The following is a 13,505-nucleotide window of genomic DNA, read 5'->3' as shown; positions in this document are numbered from 1 at the left end:
TGGAAACTATATAAATGAGTAGCGTAGTTTAATTTCCCGAGTTGATTTACGGAAAATGCATACAGTAACTAGAAACTAAATTCCATGTCATATAGCTCAGTATATATGCAGCGATGAACAGTCGCAAAATTAATGCTGTTTTAATTTAAAGCAGTGTGGTATAATAAAAGTCCTGCATTCTTCTTCTCCATGTCAATAGCTAGCTGGGAAGTAGAGGTTTTCTTCCGGCATACATCAACTCAAATGCATGGTCAATGCTAGATTCATGGTGGTCAATGTTGCATGCAAAAACACAGGTATCAAAATATTCTTCCCAGGTACATTTTTATATGTTCAACCACTGTTTGAATGTGAAAACCTTTTCTTGTATTATTGATATAAATTACCAATTAAATTAAAAAAAAAAAAGTTCAATAAACTTCACAAGCATCATCAGCTCTGCAGTGTTTGGTTGAATCTTTCATCCAGCTTGTTTGTGTTGATTATGACAAACAACTATAGCAACATGATGGAAATCACCAGCCTATGCTGGATCACTTATATACTTGAGGATGGTAGACAATATATAAAATCTATCATTAAAACATGTCTTATCTTTAACTTCTGCATATATAGCTCAGAATTTAATTTGTTAATTCTGGCCCTTGGTCAGTTTTTTATTAATCTGGGAATACCCATGCACGCATTGTCATAAACAGATACACATATTATTTCAGGGACTGATCCAGAGGGGTGGATGAGGTGGCTAGCCACCCACCATGCATGGCCTTGCAGCCACTCAGACATGCATTATTTAGGCCAATGAAACTTGATTACCAGTTTCTTGCTCATATTTTAGAAAATTTGATGCGGGCGGACGGTTATTATTCATTATTCATTATTTTTCCAAAAGCACAACACACATCCAAACATGAAGATTTCTGCCAAAAAACAGTGAGATCTAAACTGATTACTCTTGCATTAAATAGCTAAAGTATGTTACTAATCTATAACAAGTGATTTTTCCATTAGATTATAACTGATTACTCTATTAGAGTAAAAGTGACTGTTCTATTAGAGTATTTCGATCTGAAATACCAATAATGAAATTCCATGCGGGTGTATCAAAAGCATGCGGGCGATGACGCGAAACTGCTAATCAAGTTTCATTGGCCTTAATAATGAATATTACTGATCATGAACACTCTTTTGTTATGAACTAAATCCCTACATTGCATCAGATTCCAATGCTAGCTGGCTATAACCTTACAGTAGATGGTAGCAGTATACATGAATTTATCTATGATCATGCCATGGGTCTAGTAATGAAGTTAGTCCTCTCGGTCAAGCTTGTTCTCGGTGTTTCTGTAATCTGAGCATGCATATTGCATGGTCTGGTGATCCACGACACCCTCTGGAGTAGTGGAGTAGGAATCGCTAATTGTGCATTACTCAGTGGCGTTAAACAAGGATAATTGAAGCGGCTATTTCTTGTGAGTGGCAGGTACTCTCAGAAACTAAGTCGGCAGAAATCTATACCGTATTTGAGAGTTAATTAGTTTCAATAGATTTCTTCCTTCTCGTTTAGCATCATATGAGAGCAGCCAACAACAATTGAAGTCTCCAAGAGTCATTCGTGAGTAGTATCCGTAGCAGTGATGGAAATGTTGAGCCGGTAGCATATGCAGTCATGTAGATGTGACGATAGGTTTTACCTTCTAATGTGAATAGCAGCTAAATGGTGCAGAATACAGACTTTACCCCCTACAAGATTTTTGTCCATGGCTGAAGAGCTATTGAATCGTGGGTAGGGGGACTACATTGCTAGTACAGTAAAGAAGATACTGAGCTGACGCATGTACATTTTACGTCATAACTTGTGCAAAACATTAGTAAATTAACATCGCTTTGGTGAAAATTTAGATTAGATATCATCTGCAAGTTATAGCTATCACCATTTAGCTGAGATCATCTTGTCAGAGAAGACATACAAAAAGAAGCCACATATATGCCCAGCAAATCAATTACACTCTCCCACGCGGGAGAGTATAATAACGGAAATGGACCGACAGCATTCAGTCATTGATGCAAATATACCTGCATGAGGTCAGGACGGGAAACAGGAAATTTATTTGAAGTGGCGGCCACATGATAAATGTGGCTTTGTGGTAAGGTAATTATTATCTATCGTTTTGCAGCCACATGCACCCTTTCTCTTTTGTGTGTTTTCTTTCTTAAATCATAATCCTCGACTTTTATTGTTCAAAATGGCAAGTTTACCAGACGACTTCGGTGTGAAAATACAACGCTTAACCGTCTCTGAATCAGAGGTTCAAAAACTGGGCCAGGACTTGGGGAATGGAGCGTACGGGAGGGTCTACACGGTGAAGTATTGTGGATTGATATGCGCAGCGAAAGAGATCCACTCCATTCTGATGGAAGGCGCACAGACCCCAGACGAAAAGCGACGTCTCAAGGACAATTTCGTGCGTGAGTGTACTCACTGCAGCGAACTCAGCCACCCCAATATCGTCAGCTTCATGGGTATCTACTTTCCCACACGACAGTTACTTCCGGTGATGATTATGGAGTTGATGGATGAAAGTCTCACCGCTTACATGGAGAAGAAGAATCTCAAGGTCCCTTTGATGAGGAAAGGCTCCGTATTGCTCGATGTAGCCGAAGGTAAGACTATGAAAATGTTTACTCTGCTAGTATCAACTCAGTATCTCGCAAGGATTGAGCTACCTCCATGTGTGGAGACCTCCCATTGTCCACCGTGATTTATCTCCTAACAATATTCTTCTTAAGACAGGCGAGGGAGGAGGCGTGACTGCAAAGATTGCAGACCTGGGTGTGGCTAAAGCGATAAAAGCTAACAAGAAGGTGCAGAGCAGGCTCACCAAAGTCCCAGGAACAATGGACTACATGCCACCTGAAGCATTTGAAGAAGACCCGGATTACAACACTTCACTAGATGTGTTCTCTTATGGAGGTGTCATGTTGTTTGTTGCCAACCAAGAATGGCCCACTCCTACAGTTCAAGCGAGGATGGATTCTAATGGCAGACTAATTGCCTTCACAGAGGTGCAGCGTCGGCAAAAGTACCTAGATAAGATGACCGAAGGAGCAGAAGTGCTGCGGCCACTCATAGAGTCCTGTCTTAGTAATGACCCTGCTAAACGTCCCACAATGGCAGCTGTGACTGAGGCTCTTAAATCAATAAAGGTGTGCATTACTTGTAAGAGGTTGCATGGTAAATAAAGCATGAGTGGACATGATTAAGGGGCTAAAACAGTATGAGGGGAATTTAAGCAATTAAAACACTCCAGCCACCCTCCTTCACATAGTATAATTACATGTTATCATAAGCAGGCATAACTGTGTGCTACAGGCAGTGTTGGGAGTAACGCGCTACATATTTAACGCGTTACGTAATATTATTACTTTTGTGGTAACAAAGTAATATAACGAAATACGCTGATAAAACAGGTAATATAACGCAAGCTACTTTACTTACAAATGTAACGCGTTACCTAAGTAATATAGTTACTGTAACGAATCTAATATTACGTAATATTATTACTACAAGTAACGAAGTTACTAATCTCGTTAGTTATCCTCTGAGTAATGCCTAGCCACAGCGAAGTAACAAGGCCTACTGAATGAAGCTTATTCACCAGCTTCTTACTTATAACCAAAATTTGCATATTGTCCAACAGCGCAATCATGTCACGTGATAAGGTGGTAGTTTCACACGTGACAGCTTAAGGCTGTGGACACAAAGTAATATAATATGTAATATTATTACAGTTACTTTATTTTATGGGTAATATGTAACTGTAACTAAATAGTTCAGTTGCAAGTAATATGTAATATGTAACTAGTTACTTTTACAAAGTAATTTGCCCAACACTGGCTACAGGTATGTGTGAGGCACATGTATGCGTCTGTCTACGTAGCTAATTGATTGCTGGTGTATATTATTATCTCCATATTTTGTGGTGTATATGCATGTGAACAATATAGTCTAGTTTCTTATTCCCACTGTTATTTAATACTCAGGGGCGTAGGAAGATATTTAACTAATGGGTTCCCAGTGGTAAATCTGAAGACCAAAAAAAAATGTCTCAAGTGTGACTGCTTTATTAGAGTCATTGACTGCTCTATTAATGTTTTCAGTAATATATAGTTCAGTGTGCTGACTCCTGTTAGTTACGCCACTGGAAATATTTATGGGTGCCCAAGCACCCATGCTTCCTATCCCTCTGATACTGAGGGCAATTGATCTAGTGTTAATGTCTTCCTTGTAGGAGTCACCTCCTTTGGTGCCGGCACTACAAAGTGGTTGTTATGAGATCACATGGGAGAAGTGTGCAGACCTGCCCTCTCCCATGTACTACATATCAGCAGTCCTACATGACAAGAAGGTATACATCATGGCTGGTATGGCTCCAGAAGATGATACATTATATAATGTCTACTGCTACAACATCACCACTGACCAGTGGGAACAGTTACCTCCCCCTGGTCACCACTTTGGTGGACTACAAATAATTGATGGGAAATTAACTGTAATTGGTGGAGTGGATAATGTTACTAAGAAGACAACTAACAAAATCACTACCTTCACCAACAACAGTTGGGCTGCCCACTTCCCCAACTTGTTAAGAGCCAGGAGTAAACCAGGAGTAGTGAGTCACTCTGAGTATGTCATTGTAGCAGGTGGAGAGAGAGACAAGGATACTTTCAATGATGATATTGAGATACTGAACACTACACAACCATCTCAGTGGATTATGACGACTGTCCTCCTGCCAAGACCAATGTGGGGCATGTTCCCCACTATCAGTAATGGTGACCTGTACATTGTGGGATATACTAGCCCCAGGGGTCAATCCTGTAAGGCATACAATTTACCTGTGGAGATCATTACCTCTACACTGCCACTTCCAGCAGGTGATCAGTCAGTTCAATGGGTGGAGTTACCAAAAACCCCTTACTATAACACTATAACAATACCAAACACTCACCCACCAGTGATCATTGGTGGTAGCACCCAGGGTGTTCCTACTTCTGATGTTGCTGTGTTGGATGATTCCTGTAAGATTTGGAAGAGAGTATCATCATTGTCCAGTCCCAGATCTGATGTTGCTGTAGTCCACATTGATTCTGACACCATCCTTGTCCTTGGGGGTTGTAATGGTGGAAAAGGTATTGCAGGAGCTCTGGCACATTCCATCACTACAGTGGAGAAGGGAAGAGCTATCCTCACACAAAGAACAGCAGCTATTCCTACAGAAGACACTCAGTGTAGTATCCAGTAAGACTATAACTAATAACTGTTTACATTGTTGTATGTTGCTATAGTATTATTAATTTATCTTATAACTTTTTTGTAAATCATGCGAAACACAAAAAATCAACTGAATTTTGTTGTGAAAATTAGTTTGCGCAATATGGTGTGTTTCTACAATGTATGATGTCATTGTAGAGTGGGTGAATGATCTACAGCTATAGCAACTATATGTTGTGTTTCAATATAAGTATAGGCTAGGAAACTAGACTGAGGTTCTTTAGGGTGTGAGGTTTTCTACAATAATGACCGATTATGAGGCCATGGTTCCTACCTGACTTCAAAAATGGTGGGGTGATTAGTAGATAGATTCATCATAACATGATATCATCATAACATGATATCATCATAATATATCTTGCATAAACTGTAAACTCACAATCAATTAAGGTTCTGAAATGTTAGAAACCTGTTAGTAGAGGCATTGGAAACCTCATTAATTACTTTGAAAGATCAAAGGCTTTTATGCACATTATAAAGTTTTTATTCTAGTAATAGACATTGTCACACTTAAAGTACTCACTCTATACATTCACTATATGTGGTGATCTCCTCTTGACTGGATGAACTATTAACTTCACAGCCCACAAAACTATCAGTGTAATTAGGACATTATAGGGGTATTTACAGTATTCAGTGAAATACATAGATAACGGTGAGGAACAACGCTCGTGCACACATGCATCTTGTGACAAACAAACACACTGACAGATTATTTCATTTAATTACTTGTGAAAGGTAGATAGGTAGGTACGTACACCACCATAGATTTATAAACACACGTGTTTTTATGAAAAATATTTCAGTAAACCAGGCTGTGGGTGCACGCCTGGTTTAAAAACAGAGTTAGGAGGGCACGGACTCCTTGACTAGGATAACTGAAGGTAGTGTAGACTGCTAGGGTAAACCAGAGGTATAGCTACGTACTTGTATTCATCCAAACAAGCTCCAGATGAAATTTATACTGAGCTACTTGACAGCGCCAATGAACTATCAATAGTAACTGAAAACAGAATTTCTAAGGCGCATATATATATATATATATTGAAAGATCTTTAAACTTATTGTATTCACACAAGAGATTGAAATATGTTAGCCTGGGACTAATAGCAGTTGTAATGGAGCTACCAGCCTATCCTGATCTCAAGAATTACCATGTAGCAAACGTGTATCTACATACAGCCAAGATGGTGGACACTTTATCAGAGGATAATTGACGGTGTATATGTATGCAGCAGATGGATGAAGTTACAACACAAGATGATGACATTACTGGATCACATGATCATGTTACACAAATGCTAATTCTTCAGTCCAGCATGTAATGCCTTTCATACTATACCAGGTCCTCTCCAAACACCCCTACAAGGACCAAACATGTTAAACACCGCTTGCGTTTGATGTTCATTTACCATATGTAGCAATCCTGACCAGTAAATCTCTGGCATGATGTCTCTCTTAATACATGCTCGCTTGTTCCTATAGCAAAGCCAAATAGAAGTTATATAAGTTAGCATAATTATATCCAAGAAAGATACAGTGGAACATATTGGGGCAGATTACAAAGTCTCCTGATTATCAAGGTGTCCTGATTTTCCAGGTCAGTTTAAGGGATACTTTGGTACATTAACTAAGTGTCTGGATCCTTAACAGATTTTACCTTTCCTTGGTCGATAGGGAAGGTTTCCAGTGGGACAACGACACAGTGTTGAACTTAAACTCAGCCAGAGTGGTAGTCCCATATCCAGTGATCAGTGGACATGATGTAAACCCATCATACTGTAATAATGATGAACACTCATTCATCAATTTGTACATAATATTAAATAATATTACATGTGGCCATTTATTACTCCGGACCATGGATTATGTTGTAGTGATATATAAGTATTTATTTTACTGTGCATGCTTTCCTGACCACATTTTCTGACGTGTGCATGTCATGGTTGTTGGGTGATGACCTTTATAGAGACATCATAATCTTGTAGGATTGTGTTGTACAAGAGTAATAATAATAAATGTGACCAGATTTTACAAAACTGATCCAAATCGCACATCAGGCAAAATCAAACCAACACCACCAGTGGATAGCTACACTATTGTACTACTAGTTTTGACCCTCAGTACTACTCAAACTACTCGAGGTTGGTTTTAACAGACGTCTTTTCTGGGTGGTGTGGAGTGCTCAAATGGCGGTTTCAGGCCTTGTGAAGGACCTGGCTTGGCAAGAATCAGTGGTTTACTGGTGGACAGCCTTATAATGTTGGCCAGACGTTTTCTCTGTTGATTTTACTACTTATCAGCCACAAGGGAGCCAGCACAGCCCTGTAATCTCGTGTCTGGACTCCAATCATGGTCTGCCTCCATTTTGAGGTCTATCTCTTGACCTCTCCACCACCCCCCACCCCTTTGTGAGCACTCGTGATACTACATCTTATTTGACGGGTAACTCTACAAGCAGCTACAAGTACTGGAAGTGTCCTGAAAGGTAACAGATTGGTGCATCTTTTGTGTAAATTTCATATGCGTGCTTGCTATCCTTGGAGAGTTATGCTGGCTTCAATTCTTTAAAACCGTTCATCTCGAAACTTCTAATGTGCGATTTGGATCGTTGTTCCAAAATCCAGTCACAAATACTTTAGGTTTAAGGAAGAAAACCCATCCCTCCTGGAGGAAGACTGAGTGTGGCCCCAAATAGACATTGGGTGACCTGCAGTTCAAATCCTGGGGTTGGAGGGATTTTTTTCCTTACTTTGGCCCCTTTTCTGTTACACCTTATCAATCAGTAAATCAAGTCACTAGGTCAAGTCATTAGGTCTAAGTCCCTGAAATTAGGTTAGGTAATCCTAAGACTGCATCACATGTTGCTGTCAGACCTTCAGTGCTGGTCACTGTAAAGTGCTAATAATAATAAAGAGAGCAGAGTCAAAAGAACAGCAGTGTGTAGAGGCTATTATGCTCATAAAAATTAATGTCACCTGACTGTTATATTAGAGTATATCCCACTCTGTAATATTCCACTTGACTATCTTATAACACTAACATAACTTTTGTATTTTTTGACTATACCGTAATTCAATTTTTGTGATAAAAATTTTCATGTAAAAATATTTTCGTATGATTTACATAAATGACTGCTCTATTAGAGTAGTTTGATCTTGTATAAAGATTTTCTTGCAAGAAATTTTTGTATTAGCTATTTAACAACAACAAAAAAAGCAAATTACGGTAGTGTCATGAGAATTTGTTGATGTTTGTCCATGTGGTGGTTAGCTCATTATTAGTATATGTAATAGGCTGTGGTATTCGGGATTAATAGTGCGAGAACTATTAATCCCGAATACCATGGCCATCCATCCTATTGCAAATTAATCCGACAACCATAGCAACTGTTGCTAGGCAACAGAAATTGAAAAATAACCGTTGCAAAATACCAATCACACTTAGCAAACGCTTCCTAGCAACCGTTGCTATGATCTCAAAATGTTTTACCTTAGCTACAGTTACCTAGCAACCGTTGCTAAGCAACCATATTGTGTTATACCTTGGGGCCTCTATCACTATGGTGACAATAGTTGTCAAGTCGGACATTTACTTCTAATATAAACACACCACACTATTTTAGCCAATCAAATTAGTATTATAGATTTTTGTCAAGGGACCTTGACAAACAAGTGTAATACTAATTCTATTGGCTAATCGCTTGACATATTTCAATATAATACGTCAAGCTGCTATTGAGAGTATTATACAGTAACATATTCAGTTGTTGGATTATTATTATTATTATTACTAGGCGTTTAGTGTAATTGTTGACTTGGACTTGGGCTGTGAGCTAGGTTGTGATGATATCTGTCTCTGCAACAGTTGGTGTGGGTGAAGCTTCAAGAATATGGTCCGAAAATTGCTGATCTATGTTGAGCTCTCTGGCAGATGGTGTAAAGTATCTAAAAAATTTTAATGAAAATGTGCAAAAAATTAACTTTAAAGCTTTAGAAATGGCTGATTTTCTCACATACATATCATTCCTCAAATTAAACACCACACTCCTAGCAATGTGCCATTTTGTCTTTGGTCTGTGCTGCTATTCAGTAACAGCTTGCACCCCAGGAAAACAATGACAGAATTTACAACTATGAATGGGATGGTTACAGCAAAAGGATAGAACGTGAGAAAGAAAACATGAAATATTTCACCGAATCTTTAAGTACTAGATGTAAATTTTAGTAAATCTGTACAATCAGGTAGTAGAATTTATATCCTTCAAAATGTTACCAGATACTATAGTGGATGCATCCATTTTACAGTCAAGCATTCTTATGACTATTATGTAGATACAACTTTCATCCTGAAGCCGTCATATTTACATGTAACAAGATTGATGTTGGAATACTAGTAAGATGGGTTTTACATGGACAGTGAGCCTCATATAAATAAAAGACTTTCATCTGGGACTGAATTGTAGAGGTATCGGGATGTTACTAACCTTCTCAGCAGGTATCTCTCCCTTCAAGACTCTTCAACAGTACACCAGATTGTCCTGTCACAGCAGCTGCAGTCTTACTGGTTGGTACATTACTATAGTCACCAATAGCAAACACATTGGGGAATCTCATGTGTTGTAGTGTAGTCTTGTTCACATCTACCCAACCATTAGCATCAGATACTGGACTATATCCTTGAGGCAGGCCACTGGTCCCATTGGAGGACTGACATGTATATATGTATTCATCCATGTGCTTAATCTTGCTTGTGGTTATTGTTATTGCAGTTTGTGTTCGAGAGTGATGCACGTGTGGTGCTACAGCTGCATGCATCATGTATGGTTTTTTCCTCCAGCTGTTCTTTTTTACCCATGTGGTTTTTGTTCAGTGGAGGTTTTTTCCCTTGGGGGCAGATTTGGGGTCGGCTGTCTCCAAAATTTAGGCAAAACCAATACTTTATTGTTGTAGACCCTGCTGTAGCATCACTCAGGTCTGCAACTCACTGATCACATGGCATTTATTAATGTGTTGGGTAGTGTTTCCAGTATCTATGGTGTTTCATAGTTAGCCATGGTGGTGTTTTGTAAATAATTATTTTCAAACAATCATTAAACTCTTGCTGTGGGAAACATGTATCGTATAATTTATACTGTACAGTTGTACTGTATAGTAGGGATCTCCGTAAAGCTCCTAAATTGGTGCCCATAAAAGCCATCATAGAATATCTTACAGACTTACACAATGAAAAGCATCTTTACAAAAAAGTCTTAGTGTTACTAATGTGAGATATAGCGTTAAAGCCCTTACAGTGGAAGAATGAACACAGAATTTTTAGAAAACTACCCAAATTAAAAATTTTTAGTCTATATGGCAAAAAACAATGCCTCGTATGACCATCATATAATGCCATAATAGGAATGTACCTTTGGGGTTCCAACAAGTGTCTGACCTTTTTACCTTGTCCTCAATCATGCTGGTTGTCGTCTTCTTGAAACCATATTGAGGCATTAATTTTCCATATTGACACTTTCCATTTAGATGCCATAAAATTATCAGGCTAAAGTGCATTTGTACCATTTGCCTGTTGGTTTTCTGTACTGAATACAGTGTGAATGCTTCCAATATGGTCCTGTGGGTCCAACAAGGGCAAGAGAAGGACCAGGTTGGCAACCCCCCTAGATCCACCTATAGTGATACTTATGTTGAGTTTGTACATTATCGATAAATATCTTGCACAAAATGTAAGCCCATAATCAGATTTCTGAAATCTGCTAGTAGTGACATTAGAAGTTGAAGTACTCACTGTATACACTAACTATAATTCTATAATTTAATTGGCTGGATCAACTACCTGATCAACTTCACAGCCCACAAAACTATTAGTGTAATTAGGACTTCAGTGAAATACACTGATAGTAGTGAGGAACAACACTCATGCACATCTTGTGACCAACTCACTGACAGATTATATTGTTTAATTACTTGTAAAATGAAATATAATAGTGCCAGAGACCAGTATCACAGCTAAAAAAAGTGATCCTTTGGAACTTCAATCCAAACAGAAAAACATTAGGACTGGAGGGCATGCTAGGACAACCGAATACAGTGTAGACTGCTAGGGTAAACCAGATACATAGCTATATAGTCACTCATGCAAATGAATGTAGTTTTCATACTGAGCTACTCAACAGTGCCAATGAACTATCATTAGTAACTGAAACTGAACAAAACAGAACTTCTAAGATTCATATTGAGAGAACTTTGTACTTGTATTCACACAAGAAATTGCTAGCCTGGCAGTTATAATGGAGCTACCAGCCTATCCTTAGGCCTACCCTGATCTTAAGAGTTACCAGCAATCATGTACACATCTTCAGCCAAGATGGTAGACATTTTATCAGAGGATAGTTGATTTTGGCATGTAAGGCAGATGGGTAGTGTTACAACACAAGATGATTGACTATGATATTAATGACACTGGCAATTAGTCACATGATCATGTACACTATTTGTTGGTACAGTGGAACTTCAGTTATCTGGATCCCACTTATCTAGGTTCTCAGTTGACCAAACTAGAGAAATGACTGCTCTATTAGAGTGGTGACTGTTTTATTAGGGTAGTTGATAATGCTGAAATTTTTAAAATGCTATTTTAAGGTTATTTTATACACAGTTTCAGGGATATGGACTTTTCAGACTTATGGACCATCCCTGGTTCAGATAACTGAGGTTCCACTGTAATGTATTCTAATTCTTCAGTCCAGCATGTAGTGCCTTCTGTACTATACCAGGTCCTCTCCATACACCCCATACAAGAACCAAACATGTTAAATACTGTTTGCTTGGTGTTTATTTACTGTAGCAATCCTGACCAGTAAATCTCTGGCATTATGTCTCTCTTCAAGTAATCAATGCTTACTCATTTCTATAACAAGTACAATATTATGATTAAAGTACCTGGTAAAGGCAGAGCCTGTATACCAGAAGGCCTTATAAAGGCCTAAGATGTTTATATTAACTGCACTAAGTATGTTTTGAAAAGTAGGAGAAAGAAGAAATAATCCATGGCCATGACTGGACCTGGGCAGCCTTGAACCTGCAGCCATGCGATTAACGCTCGAATGTTTACAGGAGTCTGTCAGGCGGTCAGGATATTTTCTTCTTACTATTTTCATGTACGTATTTGTATCCATAGGAACCCTAGAGAGTGACTTATTGTCTCTAAGTATCCCAAGTGGAACCAAATGGACATTGTTTTGTCTGAACTATCAAGGTTCAGACTAATTTAAATAGAAGCTATTTAAAGTAGTCTGAAGGTGTGGCATAGATGCAGTGAAACCTGTGTGCTGTGGACACATTAGGAATGACTAAAATACCCTGATTATCAAGGTGTCCTGACTTTCCAGGTCAGTTTATGTACTAAGTGACCTTAACTAAATGTCTTGGTGTCCTCAAGTGTCAACTTTAACAGGCTCCAGAGTGATAAGGACACCTTGGGACCAAACAAAGGTGTCAATTTATGTACTAAGATATTTTGGGACCTTAACTAAGTCTAAGTGTCTGTTATACATGTCCACATTCACAAGTTACAATGTAGTAAATATTTTACCTTTCCTTGATCGATGGGGAAGGTTTCCAGTGGAACAGACAGCATTGAAGTCAAACTCAGCCAGAATGGTAGTCCCATATCCAGTGATCAGTGGACATGATGTATACCCATCATATCACACACAACATAATTTTTAGGCCAACAAAATAAATGCATGCAATTATATTTCCTTTAGTGTGCATGCATGCCTTCCTGACTAATGCAGTGGTGACCTTTATAGAAGCTTCCTACACTTGTTGAGTTGTACATTGTGTGTTGAGAGAGTGTAGGCACACAGAGCAGTATGTTTTTGAGCAGTGTTCAAAAAGCGAATACCAATGTATTATTTATGCTAGCACTTTTCTGCCGATTAATAATCTAATACAGCAATCAACTAGCACTCAGTAACTCTATCCAGATAATTCTACTTTGTGACACTGTTACAATGCTTCTTGATGTTACAGTACATGTTGCAACATTGAAAAATCTATCCTTTTTAAACTAGTCGCTATGTTGGAGAATTTATAACACATTCACCCAACATTTTTATTAATAAAGTAGCTAATACAACTAACATGATTGTGTCATCATTTAACTA

At 38.5% G+C, this 13,505-nt stretch overlaps 1 protein-coding gene across 1 annotated transcript; it reads left to right on the top strand.

Moving 5' to 3' along the window:
• Positions 1-2,186: 2,186 nt before the first annotated feature.
• Positions 2,187-5,400, top strand: LOC136239384 (uncharacterized). Its single transcript, XM_066030120.1, has 3 exons — positions 2,187-2,664; positions 2,717-3,207; positions 4,293-5,400. Exons 1-3 carry the CDS (start codon positions 2,247-2,249, stop codon positions 5,304-5,306), a joined length of 1,923 nt encoding a protein of 640 aa, XP_065886192.1. The 5' UTR covers positions 2,187-2,246; the 3' UTR covers positions 5,307-5,400.
• Positions 5,401-13,505: the final 8,105 nt, after the last annotated feature.

This window comes from Dysidea avara, chromosome 11, assembly GCF_963678975.1.
Source record: "Dysidea avara chromosome 11, odDysAvar1.4, whole genome shotgun sequence".
Taxonomy (NCBI): Eukaryota; Metazoa; Porifera; class Demospongiae; order Dictyoceratida; family Dysideidae; genus Dysidea; species Dysidea avara.
This window is presented reverse-complemented; position numbering and strand designations above follow the sequence as displayed.

Coding starts and splice junctions, on each gene's coding strand:
- LOC136239384 (XM_066030120.1), top strand. CDS start 2,247: ATGGCAAGTTTACCAGACGACTTCGGTGTGAAAATACAACGCTTAACC. Junction 2,665..2,716: donor ATTGCTCGATGTAGCCGAAG/GTAAGACTATGA, acceptor GTATCTCGCAAG/GATTGAGCTACCTCCATGTG. Junction 3,208..4,292: donor AGGCTCTTAAATCAATAAAG/GTGTGCATTACT, acceptor TCTTCCTTGTAG/GAGTCACCTCCTTTGGTGCC.